General features: G+C 29.2%; 4 protein-coding genes and 1 long non-coding RNA gene across 9 annotated transcripts in view; 4 read left to right on the top strand and 1 right to left on the bottom strand.

Moving 5' to 3' along the window:
- LOC148233275 (uncharacterized) overlaps nucleotides 1-10,629 on the top strand; it is an 83,779-nt gene extending 73,150 nt beyond the window's left edge. For all 3 annotated transcript variants that reach the window (XM_088189158.1, XM_088189160.1, XM_088189159.1), the window contains exons 3-4: nucleotides 7,792-8,693; nucleotides 8,772-10,629. In XM_088189158.1, coding sequence (XP_088045284.1) covers nucleotides 7,792-8,693; nucleotides 8,772-8,882 — 1,013 coding nt within the window. In that variant the 3' untranslated portion in view covers nucleotides 8,883-10,629. The remainder of the gene's footprint in view (nucleotides 1-7,791; nucleotides 8,694-8,771) is intronic.
- Nucleotides 10,630-12,337: 1,708 nt separating this feature from the next.
- Nucleotides 12,338-14,390, top strand: Adi1 (acireductone dioxygenase 1). Its single transcript, XM_088189157.1, has 3 exons — nucleotides 12,338-12,609; nucleotides 12,757-13,056; nucleotides 13,877-14,390. Exons 1-3 carry the CDS (start codon nucleotides 12,487-12,489, stop codon nucleotides 13,997-13,999), a joined length of 546 nt encoding a protein of 181 aa, XP_088045283.1. The 5' UTR covers nucleotides 12,338-12,486; the 3' UTR covers nucleotides 14,000-14,390.
- Nucleotides 14,391-17,550: 3,160 nt separating this feature from the next.
- Nucleotides 17,551-18,010, top strand: LOC148233273 (uncharacterized). Of its 3 annotated transcripts, none has more exons than XR_015810304.1 (3): nucleotides 17,551-17,654; nucleotides 17,739-17,802; nucleotides 17,873-18,010. It is a non-coding gene; the product is annotated as an uncharacterized LOC148233273 (long non-coding RNA). The 3 variants fall into 3 exon arrangements; XR_015810303.1 differs by having other exon boundaries at nucleotides 17,588-17,654; nucleotides 17,718-17,802; XR_015810305.1 differs by having other exon boundaries at nucleotides 17,588-17,654; nucleotides 17,718-17,806; nucleotides 17,873-18,006.
- Nucleotides 18,011-18,284: 274 nt separating this feature from the next.
- Nucleotides 18,285-27,659, top strand: part of LOC148233271 (arginine kinase) — a 45,029-nt gene continuing 35,654 nt past the window's right edge. The window contains exon 1 of the mRNA XM_088189155.1: nucleotides 18,285-18,342. Within this exon, the coding sequence (XP_088045281.1) occupies nucleotides 18,299-18,342 (44 nt within the window). The 5' untranslated portion in view covers nucleotides 18,285-18,298. The remainder of the gene's footprint in view (nucleotides 18,343-27,659) is intronic.
- Nucleotides 20,692-23,693, bottom strand: LOC148233272 (uncharacterized). Its single transcript, XM_088189153.1, has 7 exons — nucleotides 23,579-23,693; nucleotides 23,425-23,502; nucleotides 23,182-23,352; nucleotides 23,052-23,111; nucleotides 22,790-22,984; nucleotides 22,530-22,721; nucleotides 20,692-22,467 (listed from the first exon to the last, which is right to left on the bottom strand). The coding sequence occupies exons 1-7, from the start codon at nucleotides 23,664-23,666 to the stop codon at nucleotides 21,080-21,082; spliced, it is 2,172 nt and encodes a 723-aa protein (XP_088045279.1). The 5' UTR covers nucleotides 23,667-23,693; the 3' UTR covers nucleotides 20,692-21,079.

The following is a 27,659-nucleotide window of genomic DNA, read 5'->3' as shown; positions in this document are numbered from 1 at the left end:
CATGATGAAATTTACGGTGTGTTTGACCAATACTCCCCTAGTAAATAGTGGTACAGACAAAATTATTTTATATTGACGTTTTTGCAATTCTCAGAAGAAAACACTCGCTCTATAATTTTAAGAAAGCATCGACAAAGTTGCATACTTCAATAACGGTTCGAGTCTTACCGGTCCAAGTCAAGAGAATATTGCTCTCAATTTAATTAAGACATTGGAAAATTTTATTATCAGTAATCTGAAAGATTTATGAAATAAATCAGCGCTGGTAGGGTATCGCGATGGAAAAGTTTTCTATGACTATAAAGATATAACTCGTTTTTGCAAAACATATTCGCAATGTAGACAATCCGTTTTAGTCATAAATGAAATCGAAACTCATGCAAAAATTTATGTGGTCAAAGTCAAAAAAATATTTGGACATTTAAATATCGTAGAGTGTGAATTATTTTACCATAAAATTAGGTGACAAATTATGTGAATGTATGTGAAATTGTCCTAGGAAAATTTAATAATTTCAATTTATCTGCCTTTTAGCGAGAACAGTTGCTAGAAGGGTTGAGCACATTGTGAGTAACATCAATAGCCAATTTATATATTTTATGTACAGTATTTGTATGTATATAAAATGTTCAATAAAACTTTTTTTTATAAAGGCTATTGATGATGCATTGGAGAAACCTTACAAGTCTTGATGCTCAGATTTGTGATAAATATATAAATATTTTTAGTTACTGATCTACTTTATGTCATGCACTAATAAACTGAATCTATAAACAATACATTAAATATAACTTATGTACATTACACGTATACTATTTTATCGATGTTTAAATTTAAAGATATATTTTGAAATGGATTTTTTGTACATACATAAATATAACATGACTTGTTATTATTACCAATCAATGTTGATTGATAAAAAAAACATCTGTCGTATCTATTATATTTTTTTTATATACAGAAATATTGTTTATTTATAATATGTATTAAATTATTGCAATATCATGCCCTTGATTTTACTATCAACTGTACCTATTAAAAAATAACGTGTCAACCTTTTATTTAATATTTAATGACATATCTATAAATGTATACTGTTATTTTTATAATTTAAATAGGTCAAACATACTGGATAACATACTTACTTTTGTTTTCAATGTGTTTCTACGTATTCTATGTATCTAGATTCTAGGTGCTATAGAACCGTTCGATACCGGTATGCGTGTGTCTCTTCTATACCTATAAATATACCGCATGGCACACATGGCTTACTTTTACTGATAATTTTACTTTCCTTTACCGATTCAAGTTCAATAATTATGTTACATATAATTGATGACTTCTAATCACACACATGCTCGCTTTGTCCATCACTCGATTTTCTAACGCTCGTTATACTATTATACATTTTTAATTGAATTCAATTACAACAATGCAATATGTACTACATTATATTGATTTGTTAACTAGGTTAAATTATGCTTATATTGTTTTAGCTTACAGAATGAGAACAAATAGTGTAAATTATTTTTAATTTATATTTCTTAGTCTAGTAGATTTAGCTTACGATAGTGATGAACCAAAAAAGTGAATGAGATACTGCATCTAGAATAATTAAACAGCTTAACGCAGAAAGTGCAAATCCGGTTTACCATATTTTTTCTAAATAATGTTTTTGGATAGTTAGATTAAGCAGTATAATTTAATTAGTTAATTATAATGATATAAATTTTCGACTTTTCTTTCATGCATCTTTTTACATATACTTTTTTATACGTTTTACTTTTTTTTTACTTAATATTTTTTTAGTATATACGTAAAACTACGTTTGCATATTAACCCTTTTCTGGCTCTGTATCATAAATTCACCTTCTAAATCGGCCTCTCAAGATGGTGATCACCATGACAATTGAATTAGATCATCCATATAACTCTTTGGCGAGCAATCATACAAAATATACGCATTTTACAGCTTATGCAAAGAGGCAATGCCAAAAGATGTTCGATTAAAGTTAACGTAATATTCGACAAAAATACGACCGCGTTAATATCTTTTTTAAATCCAGTGAATAATATATTTATTCTTTAGCTTGCTTTCTTAGACATATGTATAATTTCAATAATTGTATCAGAAGATATGGTGGATTATAGATATTCAAAATCTTATACCAATACCAAGTCTTGCAGCTCATTAGTTTTCTGTGGTTAGTAACTAGCTCTGTCTACAATCATGAGTTTGGCATTACATTTATTTACTTTTAAACTTTAGGAAGAAAAGCAAAATATCAAATAGTGGTATCGTTAGCTATGTTGGATATCATATGATCCTTTAACTTGAGTCTTTCTCCCCAGTTATTAAACATTTTCCTCATTATACCATAAAAAGAGAATATAACCTTGTCGAACACTGCTTTTCAGTTTGATTTTAATATTTTTCTTTGCTTTTAAGCTAAATTTTTAGCTCTATAATATTATAAAATTATGTAGAATTTTTTTTTGCTACAAAAGTATTGCATAGTGAAACATACGTATGATTAGTTATCGCTATATAATTTGAATTGGAAAGAGGTGCTCGACAATGTTGTATTCTCTAAACATAACTATTACACTTCTATGACCGTGTCATAATAAGATTGGTATTTTTCATTAAAGTTGAATAGTAATTTTTGAAAAATACAACCTAGTCAAACATTTCTTTTCATTTTATTTTGATTTTTCAATACTCACACGAAATGTGCCATACAGATACAATGATTTTTAAGAGTTGTTTAATCAAAAACCATCTTTAATGTAATTTTTATTACGATATAATATATAACATATTCCGGATTATTTTAAATTAGAAAAAAATCAGCATAAGATTTCATTTATTTTTAAAAATCGCCACAAAAAACTAATTTTTGATAATAATGATGACAAATTTTGCTATAAATATTTAATTGTTGGTACTTGTAATTTATTTTCACAGTATATATAAAAAAGTAATTTTTTAGTCAAATAAGTCTTCTTAGATTTTTACAATTTTTTTTCATAAAACTTGCTCTTTTTCATTTTTTTTTTTTTGACAAAATAAAAAATATTTTGTAAATACCGCTTGTTACAATTTTTATACTATTTTTTTTTAAGTGGGTTTTATGCCATATATTATAAATATGAATTAATAAAAAAAAGAAAAATCAAGTGCTTGCCAAGCATGACGAATATTTGCCCCAAGTCCAATATTTCGCTAAGAGTTTAGTTACAATTTTTAGCCATTCTTCAGATGCTTTAAATGGCATTTTAAGAATTTTAAATAATTACTGCAAATTAATACAAAAAAAAAAAAAAATTTTCGAAACACATTTTTTTAAATTATATATTAATGATCATCTACGCAAAAGTATTACTATAATGAAAATCATGAGCAACCTTCAACAGTAACATTTGCGAAGACGTATTTGGCGGCGACGATACAAAAAAAATATATGTTAGAAAGCCTGACGTCGTCAAATATATCTGATCCCACATGGGCCGGACGTCTATCTCGCATGGATGACTTGAAGCCTGCAAAGCGGTTTACTTTTGATAAGCTTCTTGTAGACCGCGACTGCTTGTCGATAAAGTGAGAGCTATTTACTAGTATAAGCAAGTGTTGACATTATACATTTTATCATTTTGCAGATGATATACTGTATACGTCTTATTTATTGGTCGTTTTTAGATATTAAAATGGTGTCTGTCTCATCTAGTCGTACCTTATTGTGTCTGCCTTTTAAACCAGTCGTATTATATTTTATTTATATAATACATATTCTCGTATATTTTATTTTATTTTTATACCCACAAATCGTTACATTGACGCAAGTGAAAAGCCGCAAAAATTCAATATGGAGATTTTCCATTTCATCTCATGATTCGTTTCAACGATTGGCGTGTCTGATTCAATGTATTTTCGTGCGGCATGTGCGAATAAATAAAAAAATAACCGTATGAAAAGACACATCGAAAAGTGAAACGCTTACACTATCATTCCATATACGTCTATCACATTTGATATGCTAAAAATCGACGCGATTTAAGTCAGTCTAGTTATATTTTTATTTTGTATATTTTTTGCTCGAATTGAAAGTGTATAGAAGCGAGCTTTCTTTCAATTTTTATATAATTATAACGCTCGCATATGCATATGTGTCAATTGGCCCTCATTGTTGGGTGAAACCAATGTCGCGTTTGAGGCTGCTGTAATTTTATGTAATGACATGTTATTTCGTTGAAACCGTGTCGCCTCTAAATCGTATGCTTGAGTAATTTAATTATTTTAAAAATAAATGGATAAAATACAATATTTACGTTTTTGTCCATTTGCCTGATATTAATTGCTTTACTTTATTTATTGCGTCTGTAATATCCCTAGGTATTTGGACTTCGTGGAACCATTTAATGTAGCATGTTCATCCCAACAGACGAATTGTAATAAATTGCCTTGTTTTAGTTTAATTAACGTTGAGAGCTTTAATAAACAATATATTCACATATATGTATTTTCATATATAGCTATATAATACTATTGTAATCATTGAAAAGCAACAATAAACCATGTACAAACTGAGTTAATCTAAGCAACAATATAATTTTAATACATAATACTAAAAATAAACACAGTTTGCTTAACACATACAAATGCACTAGCTATAAATATTTTTAATAATATTTCTAGTTGGTAAATGTTATTTAAAATCTACTTCTTTTAATAACCCCTTTTTTAAAACAAATTTCTGAATCTGTCTGGCTAACGAACTTAGGCAAGATACGTTAAAGATTAATTTTTAAAAATAGAGCTATCTGACCTAACGATCCAACTTCTGGTCTGTTAATAAAAATCAACATATTAGACATAAAGTACGATTTTGAGAAGCTGAAATTGCATAGTTTCAGAGGAAAATACTTTATTCCTGAATTGCTTTTGAAGAGCAATCAGATTTATATTTCTGCATACATACGATATATTTTCAATTTATTACTCAAAATTGCATCGTTTCTTGCTTTGTGTAGATGTATGAAAATACTACTCACCCCGATCCACAAAAAATGTATGGTAAAAAAGACCGATCGCTGTTCTTTTGACATCTGCTAATAATCGTATATCTCTTAAAGATGATTTCCAAAATCATTTTATTTTATAATCCAGGTCGATGTAGTCTACACTTTACACTTTCAAAAAGCAATTGAAAAAAATTGTCTTAAGCATCTTCATTTTAAAGTAACGCAAGGAATAAATTTGAAAGTCCTCTTTGTTTTTTGTTTATGCCTTAGAATTGCGATTGCGTCCCTTATACTGTTTCAACAAACTTGTCAGACATAATGATGTTTTCGGTGATAGCTACGAGGAGCTAGAACAATTTATTTGGATTGGTGCAGCCTTTTTAGATGTGCATCACAATATTTTGTTATTTAATAAAACATATCGTGCGCGTTTGTAATATGAACACGTGTATTAATATGTGTGTATGTGTATATATATATGTATGTATACTGGTGCATGTTTAAGAACCATAAAATTGTGAAATATATTTTTGAATTACCCTATAGTTTTGTTGATATGTTTATTATTGCATTTCAATTCGCAAACATAGTTTAATAATCATTGAAAAAATAGTTTATTTAAAATAAGTATATTATAAAATTATGCTTTATGACTTTTTATTTTATTAATTTAAATTTGCTTAAATATTTTCATGTATTTGCAAAAAAATTGAGAGCTACCGAAAAAATCATTATCTGAATACATAATAATTTTTTTCCAAATTTCTATCAGTTTAGAAGTTCTGCTCGTTTGCAATTACGCAAATTACACGCATCAGCAGTTTTTTATTACTATGTATACCCGTAGCTAATATAATAATTGGCAATGTTAACCACAAACTTACCAGCTGATAATTGCTTATAGCACTAGAAAATATATTGTTTCTGACTAGGGATTGCAATAATACCGGTATTACAGATATTTACATTGTTATTTTATTATATTTTTTAATTGATAATAAGAAAGAACGAAAAAATAATATCTATTTATACAAAGTTGAACCAAATGCTGTATTGCTAAGTTTGTGCTGTAATAAATTGCTGAATGTTGACACATGATTAAAAGTCAGAACATTTTCTTTAAAGATATTGAATACAGATGTAGTAACTATTGTCTTCATATTTTTTTTAAATATAATAAACAAGCATGTAAAATTTTGACGACACGTATGACCAATTATACGTCTTTCTGTTTATGCATATTTCGTGTTTAAAAGAATAAGAAGCTTTTAAACATTATTCCTTACATTCAGGTACTTCTAAAAATACTTTATACGCTGATCCTTTATTGTTTTGTATGCAAGTACTAATAAAAATCAATAAGCTGAGTGTGTACAAAAACTTTTCTGCTCAAATTATTTATTTATTTTATCTATAGTATCTTTCAAAAATAAAAATTATTGTGATATTCTAAAAAAAACATTAAATATACAATAATTGAAATAAGATTTCTATAATCTTATTTTAATTATTGTACATATATTATTTATTTTAGAATATCTCAATAATTTTTATTTTCTTTCGTATACTTAAATATTTCTACTCATAATAAAAGTAACATTAATTTAATTTTAGCTATAAATGTTAGCAAAAAAGTGACAAATTTTGTGGTAGTCACAAGTCAGGGATTCACGAACACCTATTTCAGTTTTGTCGCTTTGATTCAAGTCAGCATACTCCATATAAGGATAAATTATCACAATAGACATGAAAGATCTGGATTCCAACCTCATATGAACAGGGACGTCATTTCAGTTTTTTCCAGAAAGAGGCGAAAGTTAGCATAATATTCCATTTCATTAAAATTCATAGTACTTCATTAAATGGCATGCATTTTTCTGATCAAATTATCTGAGTAGAATCCACTTCAAAATCAATAAAAAAAGTTCCGTCACCGTTGCAGTGTGAACGCTCAGTTATGCACCGACACGATTTTATTCCATTTGACGTGAATTTTTAACTTCTGAGAAGTGATAATTGATTTTGCGCCCTCCTATTGACCAAAATTCGATTTGAATATATTGTGACCAATACTCTCATATCAAAAGTTCATAGTAATATTGGTAAGGATAGCTATCATATTTTTAAAACAGTCTGATATTGAAGTATTTTATGTTATATTTTAGACTTGACCTAATGAAAGTTCTAAAACTATGATTATTTTTAGAATTTCATTAGGTCAAGTTGGGTTTGATTAATTCGTGTAGGCTAGGTTTTGGTTTGAACAGCAAATGTACGTTTCGCAACTGTCAAATTGAGTTTCTCAGACGTTTTAGAGCATCATATAATTTTACTAGAAAATGTATTTGTACTTTACTAGTGAAATATATAACTCACTGAAAAATACACATTTACTGTAACATTTATACGTCGCATGTAAATATGTAATGATAACTATGTAAATATCATATAGTTTTACTAGCACCTGCCAGATAAATTATAAATGACGTCCATGCATGTGGATCCTAATGCTTGTTCGGTGACTATCGTGTCTGGAAGATTGGAATTAGTGATTATTATATATCTTATCGATCATCATAGATTCGATCATCACAGAAAAATCTAGTTTACTTATTCAGTTTGAAACCTAATTTTCTTTAATTATATTCTTCTCTCTACGCTGATTTGATGCACATCTCATTTTTTGAGATCTTAATCAAGCGCTTAGTCCTGAATATTATTTTTATTTATGATACAAAAATACTAATTACTGTTATTATTACTTTTCAGTATGCCTCTGCAACCCCCTGAGCTCGAAAGTCGGCCCTGATCTCGAGGAACCGATACATAATGCAGCAGAGATCACCACCCCAGAAGTACCTTACAAAGAAACAAATTCAAGAACGGGAAAAGCGATAGGACACTCGCCTAAAACGCCGATACCGATTATATTCTCAACGCCTATTCCGTATCAGAGAGTCTCCATAGTCTTCCCGCTTCCGACGAGTAGCGACACTGAAGATGAGGGGCCATCGTTCCAGAGAGAAATATCTCAACGCATTAACTACAAAAAGATAGAAGAGACACACGAAGACATGATACAAACAGATCCTCCATCAATAACAACCATCTCAAGTATAAGTTCAACTGAAATATCTGCTACTAGTAACGAAAGTAAAACTGTCAATAACACTATTGATACACCGATATTGAAAAGTGAAAATCTTACCATGAACGAGACGGTTAAATCTGATCAAAACGTCACTAGTGACGAAAAGAATAAAACGACCGACGTCGATAAAGATACGACTCAGAGTAATACTACTGAGACGGAAGAATTAGCGACGACTACCGAAAGGGTTATTAAAAATGATAGCGTCAATATTGTTGACGGGGATGACGAACCGGAAGTTTCGACTGTTAGAGCACTTTCTTTAGAGACAGCCGTTGGAAGAAGAGCTGTCGAAGAACCTATTGCTCATGTTACAACTCATATAAGCCCTGATAGAGACGAAGGCTTGGATGCTGCAGGAATATCTGGTATTTGCTTCGGTACTCTCGTCCTGTTAGCACTAACTGGTGCCATATCGTTCGTCTTGTACCGTCGGAGGTATTTGAACAAACCACAGACTCTAAACGATAAATGTTCCAATCCAGACTCGAGTGGTTACATTGACGACAGTACTATTAGAGTAAATAGAACTTTGTATTTTATATAACTTATATAATGTTTAATCTTACATATAATTGTTTTTATTTTATATTTTTAGGAAAACTCTGAAGAAATGTACAGCCTAGATAACGACTCGTTTTTGAACTCTCTCGAAGCAATGACAATCCAAAACTATTGGACGGACAGTGTTAAACACACCAAACTGTGAAATATGCGTTTTTTTATTAGATTCACATCCAGGCCTAATGTAAATGTTTTGGACCATTAGTTAAACATTTGTTATATGTATAAGGTGATCAAAATAGTTTGTGTGATTTATAACATATTCTATTACTAATTTCTTACTATAATTTATCTAAAATAGTACATATAATATAACCATCGTTAAATACAAAATAAAAAGCCAAGCTTACTTATTTCTTTAGTTATCATTAACTACATATTTTAGAAATTCTATATACCTATTATATTTAAAATATAAATTACATGCATATTTTTCATCGCTAGTTTTTATAAAGATTATATAAATCAATTATTGCTACATTCATTATATGACAAATATACTGCAAATTCTACTTATAATTGATATTTTAATGTTTTTTGCCAACACTACTACTACTAAAACTATATATTCTAATTCTAAAACACTTAGTTAAATGAATACATAATTTACACAAATAATATTTTGATCACCTTTTTTATTTTGGAAATATTTTCTAACGCATAACATTCCCTCAATGTTATTTTATTTATATATGTATAAATATTTTATTTGATCTCATGTGCATCTTTTAAAAAAAATACTTTAACTTTATATTAAATTCATGAACCATAATTTAAGAGTAAATTGGTTTTACTTTTAATTCCAATTATGAAATAATTGACTGTGAATGTGTTGTGTTGTCGTTTTGGATTGTTACATATATATAAAAATCAACTAAGGAATTTGTCCATATAAATATTAAAATATTGTTAATTCTACATTTACCAGTATGTTGCTTAATACCTGCGACTGTTTTGTTGTCAGACATATTTTATAAAACGTTTTTCTTTATATATTTTTTTTTCACTAAATTATGTTGTATTTACTTTATTAAAATGTGATAAATTGTGGTTATAATAGTTTTTTATACTTAGTGCAATTTTGTGATCCGGCCATTTTACATAATTTTCATTTTAATGTATGATTATTTTTCTTATGATTTTGAATATATTTATAAGAGATTTACGTTAGATTTTATTTATTGAAATATTAATATTGTGAATGTGTTAAGATTCTTGCATATATATTATATATACAGTTCTACACCAAATGCAGTATTAAATGTATAAACTGTTTTTCTGATAAATGTGACAAATTAAATGTTTTATCGATATGATAATATGTTCATTTCAGTTTTATTTACTTTTCTGTCAAATATTAAATATTGTACAAATGCGATTCTAATGTAAAATCAGATTATATTTATTTTACCATATAATAACATGTCTATCATTAAATAATTCATAGTGTGTGTATATAAATGTATGTGTAAGTGTGAGATATCTTTAATAATAATAGTCTGTGATCATCATTGAGAAATTTCAGTGATATATTTTATTTTTATAAATTAGACTTTGTGTTTGTATACTTATATTGGTAGACTTATATTTTAAATATTGATGTTTTAGAAGTAAATCAAAATATTTGTGTATCTATATAATGTAAAATTATTATTAACAGTGTTTTTATTGTGTTGAGATACTTAATTTTGTGTTACACTATTTTATATATTCAAAAAAAAAACATATCTCTTACACTATATTTTTAGACTAATAATTGTGGCGAATATCGAAGAGTTAATAAAATATAGTAAATCATAATAATTAAACTAAAAATAAATTGAAACGCAGTTATTGTTTGTTATCATTTATAAACCATTCCTAATAAATAAAATTATAAATGCAAATAATTATATACGTTGTTTTATTTTTACATTTGTATACATTGCATTATGCCGCTTTTAACACATATGATGCAACGAGATTTTGTTTCATAGTCTACTTCAAGCAAAGCTATGTATCTGACAAAGGTTGATAGATCTTACAGAAAAGACTGTTTAATACCATAATTAAATTACGCACCATATAGAAGCTAAATTACTATTACTGATCAAAATAATAAAAATATAACTAAACTAAGAATATTATATTAAAAAATGTTATTAACCCTTTGAGCAGTATTGCCGTATATGTAATGGTAATCTATATTTCCCTGTTTTAAGATACCGCAGATAGTTACATACGTATTTACAAATAACTGAGGAAATAATAAATAAAAAACAGTACTAAGAGCCTCTAATTTGATACACATAAAATCCACAAAAGCTGAATAATATATAAAAATAATAATAATAGAAGTGTTAAAATAATTTATTAAAAATGCTAATACAAAACAGTAGTGAAATAAATCAAAGCAAAAAACTTTAAATGAACTCACTACTCAAAAGATATACTACTTAATATATAACAGTATTAATAAATGTTTACTTATATCTTTTAGTATTAATTACAAAAGATAATATAATAATTCTGATTTTCAAAATACATTTTTTAGTTAAAATAATCTTTCGAAAACAAGCAATATTTTTTTATAATTGAATAATAATTATAGTTATTATCAAAATGCTTTATATAATTTAATATATTTCGTTTTAATATATATAAAAGACAATTCAATAACTTATTGAAATGTTTCATTATCATTTTCCTAGATGAGTTGAGTGGGATTTCACTTCGTGGTCGTACCTTGGTGTATCTTTGTACCTAGAATCACTGAATCAATGCTAATATCACTGGTTTTGAAAGAAAACTTTTTTATTGAAAATGAAGCACGTTTGCTATTTGGGTACAAACAATAGAGCGGCGCTGATATTCAAATTAACTTTTACTCTGTAAGTTCGTCATATATTTTTCCTGTTAAATATTTATTTTTAGAATTTTAATGAAAAACACAATATTTCATAATCTAGGGAAAGATTTTTTACATAGCAAAGTGATATTTGGCCTATCTTTTACTTTTTTAAATAATTATAATATAGATTTATTGTCTCTATAATACTAATTAGAAAATTTAATTTTTAATATGTCTTTGTAATATTGAGTAATTTATAGTTTATTATCGATTATACTGATGCTACTAGATGCTGATGATGTACATTAAACATGGTTTAGAATGTGTAATGTAATTGGTCAAACTTTATTAATATCAATATGGTATTACTAACTACTTTTCTTTAATGTTTACCAATAAAGTGTTATTAGCTTAATAATGGAGAAAAATGTAGAATTTAATAAAAAGCTTTCTATTTATTGATATATTTATGCAATTGAGACTACATGTTCAATTTTTAAAAATAAATATAGGTTATAATTTTATAATAAAATTTAAATACTTTTATTGATATTTCTTTTTATATTATTATTAATTTTCTACCTTAATTAATAATAATTTAATTAAAGTAAAAACCCTAAATTTTTAAAAGAGGAATTAAGAATTTAATTAATATTTTTTTTTAAATAAAAGCATAATTCAAGAACCCCTATTATATATGTTATTACTATTAAAAAATAGTATTCCAGTTTAATTAAAAAATATCTATATATTAAAAAAATGCAAATTCTGACGTTTAAATATTTTCGCTTGGCAACATTTTATTAATTGAAGTTATCTCGTTATCAGCTTTGTTCATAGCTTCTAGTTGTTTTTATTCTTACTTTTTTGCAACGTCACGCTTTGATAAAATTGAATTTACGTATAACACTCAATAAAAATGGTTCGAGCTTGGTTTATGGATGATTCCAAAGAAGATCAAAGACTAGAACATCAAAGACAGCCTCCAGAGTTCATCTCACCCGAAGATCTTTATATAAAAACAGGAGTCGAATATTTTAAGGTTATATCATAGTTTTATATACTACATAATGAACAAAAATATGCGAGATGACCTTTTTTTAGTGTCCTTCGATATTTTAAAATCTGGTCACCTTAACTTATATATTACTCTCATTTGAATACTATATATGTATTTATATTTTCACAGATAAATCATAATGATTTTGAGAACGACACGACCTTGACCGATTTGAGAAAAGCACGTAAATACTCATACGAAGATCAAATAATATGTTCCAAGGAATGTCTGCCTAATTACGATGAAAAAATAAAGTCGTTCTATGAAGAACATCTGCATACAGACGAAGAAATCAGATTGGTGCTGGATGGCTCTGGTTATTTCGACGTCCGAGATGGAAAAGATAATTGGATTAGAATTGAGGTTATCGCCGGTGATTTGATCATAATTCCGAGTGGAATATATCATCGTTTCACTTTAGATATTAAGGTATATCACTAACTGATTAGCACACTAAAATAATAGCAATAAAGTTGTAAATTTTTTTTATATGATAATATAAATAAAAACCGATAAAACTATATCATATTTTCAAGGTAAAACTCATATTTACAATAAATAATAAAATTTAGCAGGGAATTATTTTAAGAAATATGTGCTTTTAAATAATTACTGTGTTCCATAGAATGAATTGTTTGTGTATTTATTTAAGGTAAATCTTCAGAAAAAGATTCGTCGCTCGCTTACCTAATCTTTTCAACAGTAATGCATAAATATTTGTTTTGTGGAACAATTAATTTATATATTGCTCATTTAAATTGTCCTAATATATTATAATATCAGTAGCTGAATAATGATGAAATACGTTGTAGACTTTTTATAGTAACCAGTTAATTATCTTGTTATTTAAATCCACATTTGGTTAACGTTTAATAGAAATAATAACCCAGAAAAAATACTGTATGATACAAATCAAGTCAGGTGCCGTAAATATAAGGTTAATAACTATATCAAACCATTAATAATAAAGTAAGTTGATACCACATCTATAATATAATATTTAATAATTATTTAATGTATTTTTATCTTTATTTGAGTATTTCTTAATAATGATTATAAATCGTTTAATTTTATTTGATATTGAATATACCACTTTTACATCAGTTAGTTGTATGCAATCATATGTACATATATAAAACATGATATTTTTAACTTTACGGCTCTTGAAAGTCCTAATATTTCAATGTGTGTTAATTATTAGATATATTAATATATATAATTCAATTAAAACAAAAATATTTCTTCACAGAATTTTATTCAAGCTAAGAGATACTTTGTCGGAGAGCCTATTTGGAAACCGTACAATAGGCCAGCTGATGATATGGATTGTAGAACAATCTATTTGAAGAATCTCGAAGAAGGATTTGCATGATATTTTTATGGAGCAGCTCTCAAATTTACTTGTTACGTAATACATATTTTATCATTGTTAAAATAGTGCTTTTATATGAATATTATATTATATTGGATACTTTTTTATGATCATATAGTATATTTTGGTATGTTTGTATTTTTAAAATACGCAAATGTTTATATAAATAACTCACACTAGAATTTGGTTTGAATCTTTAAATATTAATTTATATTTAACAGTATTTTGATATGCTCGTCTTTGGAGGAGTAATGTATTGACCGATATTGATAATTTAAATGATCGTAAACTTACTGCAAGAGCAGAAATATTGACAGATAATTTTAATAGTACCAGGCTACCACTAAACATGCATTCTGTAAAGAAAACTACAATAAATCCACAAATTTGACTTCTGTAGAATTTTTAATGAGGAAACAGCCAAAAAGTATGCTGCATATAAAAATTCACCATAATATGCAATCACATCTGACGAAATAAATGCATTATGGAAATTTTATATCCTTCTGTAAACAATAAATTTCATGGAAAGAGGTAATTTTGGATTACAAAAAATGGCATTCATAATAAGATTATTATGGTGATTTGTATTATGGTAGCCATGATTGTAATTGGATTTGGCTACAAATCATGTTCCCAGTATACAGATTATGACTACCTAGTGGATAAAAAAATTAAAACACTCAGGGGAAGTAACAAAAAAGTCTGGAAAATATACTGCCACATTGATCACAATGTTAGACCATTTGACAGTAAATTTATAACATATTATATATACATTGATAATTACGTTAATACGAAAGGATCTGACTGCACTTTTACTCCACGGACAAATAAATCGCCAAAAGCCTGATGCAATATGTAGACTACAGATTGCATCAGGCTTTTGGAAACGAAGATCTTTTGAACACTTCTAACACTAAAAGAAGATCTTTTGAACACTTCTAACACTAAAAGCGTCATTCATAGCTTTGTCTAAGAGAAAAGATTTTTGACCGTTTCTTAGCCAAATTCCTTCAGCAATTATAACAAACATATGGAAAGGACCGATAGGATGGATGAAAAAAGGTGATTCCAGACTGCTATATGTTGAACTAGTTTTGCCAACGTTAGACTATATTAGACGAATAAGCGTTAGTAATAATTGCATCTTTGTTGTATGTTAAATAAATATAATGTTGTATTGTCATTAAATTTCATTTCTTCATATCGGCACTTATTTTTGTTCCTAAATATGTTGCCATTAATTATAAATAAATTATTTTCATAAGCTTCCGTGGTGGACCTCGCTCCGTGTATGCAGCTCTAATGGATGCAGTCTCAGAGGTCCTTTAGTTCAAACACAAAATAGTTTTTTTTTGTTACAAATAATATAAAGCTGAGACTATTTGAAGTATAATAATTATTTCAGCTTTCTTTTACTTTTTATGAGCAAGGTGCTACAAACAGCGTTGAACAGATGGATACGTTTCACGATAGTTTTAAATGGAAGTTTTTTTAAATTTGTCTAAAAAACACATTCTTAAATTTAATTTTATTCTATAATTAATTAGACATCTTTGCTATCCAAGCGTACATCGGCGATAAACCAAATCGCAAAACTTCACGTGCATTGGAATTTCGTTCCGGTGTGAATCGATTCGGGACGACGCTTTTTAGCTACTTCTACGACACTGATACGATTTTAAACCTTTAAAAATCACAAACGCATTACCCTACCAACTACAAGAAGCCGTCAATTTTAGATAACTTTGGAACTATTGGAACTTCGCTCTAAAGGGCTTGCCACTAATGCGGCCCTCAGACAGGTATTTAATATAAAAAATGAAAGTTTAATATATAAACAATTAATTACACATATTTGAACATATGCCTGTCCGGTATGGAGTAACACTAATAATACAAAATGTTCTTTGGGGGTCGAGTCGTTGGTGCTGGAGCTCGTGATCACGTCGGGTTGTCACCAGTTTGGGGGTCGAGTCATTAGTGCTGGAGCTCGTGCGTTCTATGCAGCTGATTAGATGTCCTCGAGAAAAGTCCGGTGGATAGCGTGGTCGGCGGAGAAGGGCATGGTAGTGGCAGCGGCGGGTCGGCGGAGACGGCGGCGAGGGCGTCAGCGGAGACAGTTGTCGAGTCGATGCAATGTAATCGGGCCAACTGTCTCTCGGAGTTTCTGTCCGTCTATTTATATATTTTGAGGATCGTACGGAAATTGTAACAACTTATTGCTACCTGTCGCCACAGTTCTATGTAAATAAGCAAAAATAATATATAATACACCTTTTTATACTAATTTAGGGGCTGTGATGATGGCGGTTGGCAATGAGACACAGATTGAGCCGCTGCAGTAATATTTATTTAAGGTTACAGTGATTACATTACAAAAATGGGGCGGACGCGCGACGGCACGCGTCCGAACCCTTACAAGCTTGCCGGTGGAGAGAGCGAAAACCGTCACAACAATGCCACTTCTGCGCCGACCAGTTTTGGCCATAACAAATCTATATTGGCCCCCACACTAATCTTAAAAACAATTAAAGAACACTGTCATTTTCATACCAAAAAATATTTCGCAAAACCACATTAACTCACTAATCTCGTGTATCAATGACTACGATAAAAACAACCCTAAATTTAAATACAAGCACAAAATGCCAATGCACATATTTCTTTAGAGGCTAAAGACAACATATCAATTATTACAGTTCTCCAATGAAATATATTCAAATATAGTATCACTTGATAAATTGTTATTTTTTAGTTTCATGTATTTTTATTCTTCTTCTTTTTCCCTTTGATTATAACAACAAACGTTTTTTTATTATATTATATATAATTAGAATGTCTGTATAATTATTAATATCAATGTAATAAACGTAATTAAAATATTGCGAAACTTTAATTTTGGACAGTTGATTCCCAAATATGTAAGACAAAAAAAACTTTTAGACAAATTTATGCACCAGCATGAGAATGTTAATAAAAATCAGAAGGTCAGAGTCGCTGACCACATCAGACGGAAAAGGCGCAACCGCTTCCTTCTTCAGATCCACTGGTCCAGCTCGACATCTGGAATTCAGGGTTAAACTCGTTTTGAAGACATGGAAGGAGAACTTCGCGTATATCATAACATAAGATATACAAAATGTACGTGAATAATCTTAATTGTTGCGCAATAATTATTAATACAAAATACTGAGACAAATAAAAATGCTTATTTCAGACATTCAACCACCTACTAATTATAATTACAAAGAATAATCTCAATAGGATAGTTATTTCCTTTGATACAGCTGGTTGTGTTCTATATCAATCAGCATAACCAGAATTTTTGTTTCGAAAGATACTATAGTTTTGTACTTATACTTATTATACTTCAATGTCTTCCCAGTCAATGTTTTTTTTCTTGAGTTGTTAGAAGTTGATCAACGATCGAGGAGTGATCAGAAGATTAATCATAGCAATATTCTAAGTCAATGAAATTTGATGTAACACGTCTCAAGATATAGAAATCGATCAATGTGATTACGTGACCAATAGTTGTACCAACCAGCTGACAAAATTTCAGACTCTTAACAGCAGCAAATAATTCGTGTTGTCTATGTGTTCGCATTATATTCTCCACCAGCTATACATTTGCTCCATAGAATTTTAAGTACTACAACAAATTACTAACCAATTAATGTTTTATCGTACATATATTTTAAAATCATAATAGATTTATTGTCGGTTATGTAAGCTTTCTGTTGATTCTGCAATGTAAACATTACTATTGAAGGCTTCAAACACCAAGACTCAATATTGTCAGTATGTAACACAAATGGAACTAGCAATATATTTTTTATATCATCATTTTTTATCTATCTTTTATAGAATCAAACCAATTTTTGTTTACTGACCTATATACCCATATTCAGCCAGCGACGTTTGTCCCGCTTGGAAATATACTACGATCGATACAGGGTAGATGTTCATTCGCCCTCTGTACTCGCACAAGACAGTTCATTAGAGCCACCCTGTCAAAAACACGTGAGTAAAAATGTCTGATATTTATTCTATTACATCACTTAAACCCTTCTATATTTCCAACGATTTATACGCTAGCCTAAAATATTATATTATATAACGTCTCATAAGACCTTTTTATTACATTTCGATTTACCGGTAAATAATTAAAGTAATGCATTTTTTATCTTACTATTTCAGTTTCGAGACAGGTGCCAAATAATATACACACCTACTCAAATATTTAACGTTTCTAAACAGCTGTATATTGTTGATTAACGATTTTAAACGAAAATGTTGACTTTGTGGTACGTGGTTTTGGCTTATCAAGAAAGAAGGTTAGTATCGAATTTATTTTATTAAACTACCTACCTTTTTAACTGGTAATCATTTCGGCGATAAGGCATTGATGTGTATAATTTTAACCGCTTATCAATACACTATAAATATATAAAGATGATTCGGAAAGCAATTTTGATAATCGTTAAAATGTTGGGGCTTGTGGTACGGTGTGTTAGCAATTCAGAGACTTTTTGCAGGGTAAGAATTTCTCATTAATATATTGAAAACATATATTTCATAATGAGTGTTTATACATAGTTACGTAAGATTATTGTTTCTCTTTCCTGATTTCATAAACAAAATTGTTTCGTTTAAAAACGAAAAATAAAAATACGAATGGTTCAAAGCTTGGCTTTTTACTACAACTTTTATTTTTCGTCGCACTGTGGCGCTAATATAAAATGACGTTTAGTAAAGCTAAAATTTGAGTTTTTGGAATATAGAATTAATTAACATATACTTATGTTGATTCCTTGCTTATTTATATATGCACTACAAGCATAAAATATTAAATCATATTAAAATATGTTATAATATTTACTAGACTTTCGTACATTTCGAGCAAATGTAGATAATTTTTAACCACCAGTTTCCACCAAATATATAATTTAAGATAAGAATGTGTTAATCAGCATAAATTTCACATCTCTGCCATAAACGTGTTTTGTTATTTGATAGGTAAAAATAAAAAGACATAAAATTAGTAAATTGTAATGAACGTGTTTTTGAATCTGTGAAAGGACTATGTAAGACGTTTTAGGTTACGTCATACATACCCTTTATAGAATAATCGATTCTCATTCTATATGTATGTATGGTCTTTTCAGTTTAAATCTGTGCTTTTGGGTCTTAGGGAAAGTTGGTTTAATTTAATTTTAATTTAATGAACATATATAAAATGCATACGGAAATATCTGAGATCGGAGTCTGCACTAAAATGTCAGCGATATATTGTCGGCTGTGATCTGTCATGGAGCAGCGAGGGTATGTCGTGATGTGTTTTTATGATGATGCTGGACGATCCACTAATATGTCTATATTTCGTGACTTCAAGGGATTGTTCCGTTGGAGCATCTTTATCCGTCTGCTATCTTCCGCCGTCCGTTTACTTCCTTGTGATTAAGTGACACATCTTTTATATTGCTAATTTGAGACAATTCTGCCGAATCGCAGATGAAGGTGCTGATCGGCCAATTGCATAGCTTTTTAAACATACCCAGGAAATATATTTACGCCCTAAGTAAAACTTCAAGCTGGCCTCTTTCGGCGATCGTTAACAAGGGGGTAAATTACAATAGTCCTTTTAGCGCAGCATTAAACGCATTGTCTATCGCGCGTCCTTTTTACACAGAATGGTATTTTTTTCTGATATGCATGGGTAATGAGCAACATATTATCCTCGACACTACTAATCCATGGAACATAAAAAATGAGTACCGCCAATATATATATTTTTTTAATATTATAAATAGAATTTTAAAAGTCTTAATATATAACTGCACATTTATGACAAGAATGTTAATTTTTCAATTTAACACGCAACTTAAATAGTTCTCATAAAATGTTCAGTTATTATGCTACAATAATATATATTTTATCTGTTTCCGATTAATATGATTATGTCCAATTAATAGAGAATACGGAACTTAGTCTAATATGCATATATTGTTCTATTTTTTGACATTCATGTCAAGTAATATTTCATACTTTTATTTTAATTAAAAAATATTGAATCGGTCAGATTTTTCTTGAAGTGTCTATCACATAACCTTTTATAAAATAACTGTTATCTGTTGTGTTATAAGAACTAAGCTCGGGTTTATTAGTCAATGTTCCTCCCTTTTTCTTATACGCTATGATCATAACATCAGCGCTCTAGAACTCACATCTGGCTCAGGTCATCTAGCTCCACAACGAGCTCGATTGACTAGAAGCTGTTCTAATTTTCATTTGTATGGGCATTTCAGCTTTATTATTTCTAACTATTAAACTATAATGGACAGATTTTAAATTAATTAATTATTATTATCGTGGAAGAGATTTACAGATGTGTATAAAATATAGAGCTACCATACAGTTAGAGTTAAAGGATTGACATGCTGGATTTTACAAATATAACTAGTAGATCGACAGTTATATCATGCAATTTCAGATAGCTAAAGTAATATACTTATAAAAACGATGAATTTTTAAATGTTATATTTTACTATTAAAAATAATAAATTAAATTAAATGTGTGAATTGTATAAGGACATTATTAAAATAACATGTTAGATAATGATGGCCAGGTATTTAAATAATCAAGTTTTATAATAATAGAATTAGATTAATGATTAACTAAAATATTTACCATGTGCAATTATTTTATTAGAGATTTAATAAATCTAATTCACTGTGTTTTAAGATATTTCATTAGTTTATCGTCTTAATTACATTTTTTTATATTTTAGTGGAGTGTTAAGATATTAACAATTTTATTGATTGAATTGTTGTAAAATTGAGTTCAAAATTTGTTTTAATTGCTTAATATAGGTACGAAATAAATAAGTTTGAAAAATAAAAAAAAAATGGAAAAGGTATTTTGTATATAGATTTGTACATTTCTGTCACCAACCTATAAATACAAAAAAATGTTATTTTATGAATTGGGACCGAAAATATTACAAACAATACTTTTATATACAAAATCAGAGAAATAGTAGAAGTAGACTATATTGCTAAAATTGTATTGCATCACCGCTTCTTTGTAGTTTTTACTCTAGTAGTTGTGATATATTTGGGGGTAGTCGAAGTAAAAGGAGTACTGTCAGTGGCTGTTGTTGAGCAACCACATGTTGTGCTTTCAGTAGTTGTTGAACAACCACATGTTGTGCTTTCAGTAGTTGTTGAACAGCCACATGTTGTGCTTTCAGTAGTCGTTGATGGAGTAGTGCAAGTTGTAGTTTCAGTAGTCGTTGGAGTAGTACAAGTTGTGCTCTCAGTAGTCGTTGTAGGAGTAGTGCAAGTTGTGCTTTCAGTAGTTGTTGTTGGAGTAGTACAAGTTGTACTTGCAGTAGTCGTTGATGGTAGTGTACAGTGCATGATTATAGCAGTCGTTGTTGGAGTGGTACATGTTGTGCTCTCAGTAGTTGTTGTTGGTGTACAAGTTGTACTTTCAGTAGTCGTTGTCGGAGTTGTACAAGTTGTGCTTATAGTAGTGGTGGTTGGAGTAGTACAAGTTGTGCTTTTAGTAGTTGTTGTTGGAGTAGTACAAGTTGTACTTTTAGTAGTTGTTGTTGGAGTAGTACAAGTTGTACTTTTAGTAGTCGTTGTTGGAGTTGTACAAGTTGTGCTTATAGTAGTGGTGGTTGGAGTAGTACAAGTTGTGCTTTCAGTAGTTGTTGTTGGAGTAGTACAAGTTGTACTTGCAGTAGTCGTTGATGGAGTTGTACAAGTTGTGCTTATAGTAGTAGTGGTTGGAGTTGTACAAGTTGTGCTTTCAGTACTTGTTGTTGGAGTAGTACAAGTTGTACTTTCAGTAGTCGTTGTTGGAGTAGTACAAGTTGTACTTTCTGTAGTCGTTGTTGGAGTGGTGCAAGTAGTGCTTTTAGGAGTAGTTGTTGAAGTGATATATGGAGTTGTACATTCAGTGGTAGTTGGAATTGTACACTCAGTAGTATATGGAGTCGTACATTCAGTGGTGGTTGGAATTGTACACTCGGTAGTAGATGGAGTTGTACATTCGGCAGTTGTTTGTGTGTTCGTATTGCAATGATGTGCCACATGTATTGGATGTGCTGGATGTAATGCACATGGTAAATGTATTGAATGTGTCGGATGCGTCGGGTGAGTTGGTAATTTATGTGTAGGTTTCTTCTCGTGTATGTGTATTGTTGAAAATATATGTGTTGCCGGCTCCGATGAACTATTTGGTGTCGCTGGTGTCGTATTGCAGTTTGGAATGTGGACATCAGGCCAAAGTATATCAATATTGTTAATTTTAAAATAGTATAAACATTTTTTCCAAATTTCTGATTTTCCTATTTGCATCTGTTTATAATAGAAAAATCTCCTTTGATCTATAATTGAAGGCATACGATTCATGTGCCAATTTCCCGTGGCTGCGTAATGACACATTTCAACTGTGGAAAATAACGTATATTATAACAAATCAAAATCGCTAATTATTCTAATTAACACTAACCTTGTAATTCGTTGCATTCAAGACAATTCATTTCGTAATAATTTGGACACAACAAATCGACGTCATAAATTGTTCTTCGTTCGCTATTATTATATAAGTATTTGTTTATCATTCTTTCACGCGCATGACCAGCTTGCTCGTTAGTAGGAACTTTTATCCAAAATCCATATTTTCCATAATGGCATATTTCCGCTAAAAAAATTATTTATTTAATATGTTTTTTTTTGTGAACATCTGTCTTTGTTATAAACTTATCTAACCATTGATGGCTTTGTTCGTATCTAATCTAAAATAGAAAACATTCGCACACTTTTTCCTCACTTCAAATTCAAAGCTCTTTAAGCATGTTCCATCAAACTCAAAGTTTTCTTTAATGAATATTTCTATTTTTTCCTTGTGATCTTCTTCACACCAGCTAGGCCAATGTCCGAATCTCAACATGTAACAAGCATCTCCTAAATGAATAAAAATAAACATACAATATACAAAAGTATAAAAAATCTTAATAATAATTTAACTCACGTTTAATCTCCCTGTGCAAGAATTTTTTCTGTCTTTGTGAAAGGTTTTTTTCATACGTATCTATTTTAAAGTTAGTAAATTAGTTACAACACAATGCAATATATATGAAAAAAAAATGTAATTTACAAACAGTAAAATACGTTATGCTCGTGTTCTTCTTCTGAGGAATTTGCTAATTCTTTGCAATTTGAGACATCTTTATGATTAGATTCTTGATAATATTCAATATGAACGTGTTGATGAATATGTCCAGCTTCGTGATTTTCATCATGCTCACATTTATGATCATGTTGATGAGAATCTAAGCGAATGGAAAAGTACAAATTATTTTTTTTTAAATATATTACATATAATATTGTAATATTAAACTTACCATGATGTAATTTATCAGATTTCAAAAATTTAAATTCATGTTCATGCCATGATTCTTCTGAAGAGGAGTCTGAGTATTCTGTAATTAATACTTTTTTGATGTAGGTGCTTAGGTATAATATATAATTAATATTCCTAAATTTAATGAAAAATACCTTTATCGTGAACGTCACCACATGCTTTTAATTTTCCAAATAATATTACTATCACTAATAAACACAGGAAATTCGATACTCCCTTCATTGTACACAAAATTTATCTAATGCATTCGCGTAAAAGCGTTGTAATTGATTTTATACTATATTTTGTATTATTTTTTTAAGTTACACAGGTGAAAGTGTTTGTTTGTCCAGTGAGCAAAATGTAACTTACTATTGATAATCGTATGTCGTGATTTATACCTTATAGTATTATCTACTAAACAAATACATACGTTGATATTGAGTCGTTTTTGTAAATATGCTTATTTTGCAAGCTAAAAAGTAAAATGAAAATAATACGTCGATTGTTTAATATATTTATGTACATGAAGCTCTAGTTTAATAATATATTTTTTTATTAAAAAAATAAATCAAGTTATGCAATGTCATATAATAATCAAATACTACAAAATCGTAATTTATAACATTATAATATTATTTAGGATTTTTTTCATTATCTAAACTATGAAAGTCTAGACAGCTATTGATGCATTTATAATATTTGCTTAGAACGAAATGTTTTCTCTACCATATTAAAATAACAGTAAAATTTAATGTTTATAAATTAAAACACCATTTGATTAAAACAAATATTTATTTACAACGCTTATTGTTGTATAGAATTTCATTATTTTAATTTGATTTTATTTAACCAGATGCTACTCTGACTCGAAGAAATTTCCTTTCAACCAATTTCTTAGTAAACGATTGCCTATTAATAACTAAACAATAAAAAAACACAATCATAAATATGTTTATGTATGTGCATTCTAATGACGTGGTTTAAAGCTAACAAATCACCACTATTTCCAAAATCTAAATTACGATACACGTAGTCGTAAAAATCAATAATCTTTCAATCTAGACAATGAACGAGTCCAAAATATTTAGTTTATGATCATCGATTATCAGGCGTTGGCAACCCACTGCCTGCCGTTCTTTTGAAAATTATATTTAAGCCAGATTTAATAAAAAATGTCTTTTATCTTACGTTAGAACAACGAACATACTATTTTTTATGTCATGACTCGCAAACTAAATTTAAAGCAAAATAGCTAATTAGATTTACAATTAACTAAAAGTCTAACTCATTCGTATTTTAAGCAAATTTTGATTTAATAAAATATACTATACTAATTGGAGCTTTTATTATTCTAATTAATATATGAAGCTCTATAAATAAGCAGTCTCACCTTTGAATGTACCAATTAGGATATTTCATACGATATTTTCAACATATAAACGTATTTAATGTCTTTACAACCAACCGCCTTTCATTGGAAATTTTGGGTGGATTCAGCATTTTAGGGCTACCAATGATAGATCAATGTAGTCGATTTACTCATTCGCAATTTTTTAATTATATTATTTTTTTTAGAACTATCAATATTAATTTGTTTCAAATTACGAGTTGCTAACAATCATATACAGGATGCTCAAGAATTCTATACTGTCACAAAAATTCAACGTTAAATATGTATAAATAAGCTCACACTGACCTTAACTATATTGCAAGTCTTATGAGCGTATGTATGGTGGGTCGATCGACTCATAGCACTAAACGTGTTTTGGAAAAAAAAAACTTTTTTTATTTTATTTTTTTTAACGGTATTGTAAGTATATTCGAAAGTTCTATTTTGTATCAAAAATTCAAGTCTATATCTTTAAAAGGAACCAAATACGAGCGTTAACTATATGCCAAGTCACATAAAAGCACGTTCGGGGGCCCGGTCAATATACCGTAAGACTCGTTTTTTATTAAAAAAAAATAATTAAAAATTGTTTTTAGATGCAATATAAGCTTCTAAACACTTTTTGAATACAACATTTTTCAGTAAGATTTTATTTTGCAAAGTTATGACACTTTTAATTTTTACATTGGGCCGCCATTTTGTAAAAAAAAATTATTTTTTTTCATACAAAGCGTATAGGGGGTGCTTGGTAGTTCTATACGATACTAAAAATTTAAATTTTAATCTTTAAAACCAAGCAGTTAAGAGCGTTAACTCTTCTGAAAGTCTCAAAATGGCTCGTATGGGGGACCGATCGAACTGATACATCGCTTGTTTTGAAGCAAAAATCTATTTTTTTTATATTTTATTTGGATGTAGTTTAGGCTTTTAGACGTTTCATGTTTAGCAATTTTTTCGTTAAAATTTAAATCTACTGAGTTACGAGTGTTTAAAATTTTATACTTGTCGCCATTTTGCAAAAAATTGACACATTGGATTTTTCTAACAAACATATGCAGGGTGCTTAAGAATTCAATACTGACACAAAAATTCAACTTTAAATATGTATAATTATAGTTCCAATAATCAGTGTTCTTAGATTTTTCTACTCTTACGTGTGAATATTGTAATGATTGATTAAAATCGATCTAGTGCATTGATATATGGTAGCAAAAATGTCGCATATGTATTAAAAATATTCCCTTTGTTATATATATTATGCTTATTATTGATTTGATTTATTAAATTAGTAATACTGTTATTTAAATTTTTATCTAACTCACCTAAAAATATTATTTTAGTAAATGTTGCGTTCACCTATATAGATATTCACAGCAGATTGTTCTATAAAAAATTCGTGTCGCTAGTGTTCCATTCGCAAGTTTTTATTATGTCAAACAGATTATGTAAAGTAAACTTGAATAATAAACTTATTATTATTATCATCGTGTTCTACTTATAAAGTAACTTTAAACATAAACAAAAAAGCTTCACTAGCTTCGGGCTGAAAGCGTATAAAAGATCTTCAACTCTTTGCGATTACTATTAGTAATTATCTCAAAAATCCAGGGTTATCCTCTTGCTTATATTAAGAAACCTAGCAGCGAAAACAGCCAGCATGAATAAATCTTTACTTATTTATTAATATATAATCTGCTTATATTAAAAATGTACACCTTTACACAATTTAACTGAATTCATCAATCCCCAAGACCCAAAAGTGATGCTGAAAATATCTTTACGTAACTCTTCGACCTCGCTTTCGTTCATGAACGTTGCCCAAGGTCTCTATCGACCCACGGGTCCTTGATGCAGTTGACCTTCGCATTCGAGGGGTAGCACGCGAGCCACTGCATACGATCCGCTGACCCAGTGAGGAGGGCGCGCGCAGCAGAGGGCTGCTATCGAGCGGCGTTACGTAACCATCACTATCCGTGCCAAGCTATGTCACTATATCCACCTAAATCGCAAGTTGTTATGTAACTCGCAAATTGCATGCACGAACCTACCCTCGTGGTTCGTGTTTTTGCAAAGAAAGTCTGAAAATCAAGTCATTAGAATACCCTTTGAAGGCACGTGAGAGTTGTTCCAACTTATGCTTTAGAAAAGAATATAGAGTACCTTTTTAATTATGCAAACTCTTATTATACTAATAATTAATTAAATATACAAACAAGGTGCGTCCCTTAAGTGTGATAATTGTCCATTGAAATGCATATAATAATAAGTTTACCTCCTTCAAAGTAGACCCTTAGAGAGTAACAATGGTTGTAACGTTCTTTCACTGATTGTAGCAGTAGTGCGTAGTTCATCGCTTAAAATGTTTTGTCTGATCGTCCGCTTACTCACCTATTCTCGAAGTTGTTCCAAGATATCTTTATAAATGGCTTATTTTAATCTGATTCTGATTATTAATCGGCTGGTGACGAAAATTAAAATAATCATTTTCATGTTTCTTTAACCATGTTATTACTTGATCCAAATAAATTTTAAACCAGTTTTTTACTCTTCGCATACAATATTTTTGCATATGTATGCGGAGCGTAAAAAACTGTCTGTTAAAAATCTATGAATTGCGTTTGAATTCATGTATTTTTGTTCTGTAATCATTCTTGCACCCAACGGTAGTCTATCACCATCACAGCTTGTTTGTTGATGTGGTTGGCCTTCTAAGACCCTTTTTAAATGCTTTGTGCAACAGCAAAACCATATGTATCGATAGAGTACAAAATCATATATACCACAAGTTTTTGTTAAATTTGAAAATATCACGGTGGATAATTGTTTTAATTTCTCTCGCGCAA

Source organism: Plectrocnemia conspersa, unplaced genomic scaffold (genome assembly GCF_051122295.1).
Source record: "Plectrocnemia conspersa isolate PC_06_02 unplaced genomic scaffold, ASM5112229v1 ptg000008l, whole genome shotgun sequence".
In the NCBI taxonomy this organism is placed as follows: Eukaryota; Metazoa; Arthropoda; class Insecta; order Trichoptera; family Polycentropodidae; genus Plectrocnemia; species Plectrocnemia conspersa.
Note: the sequence above shows the minus strand (reverse complement) of the source record. Positions and strands in the feature narration are given on the sequence as shown.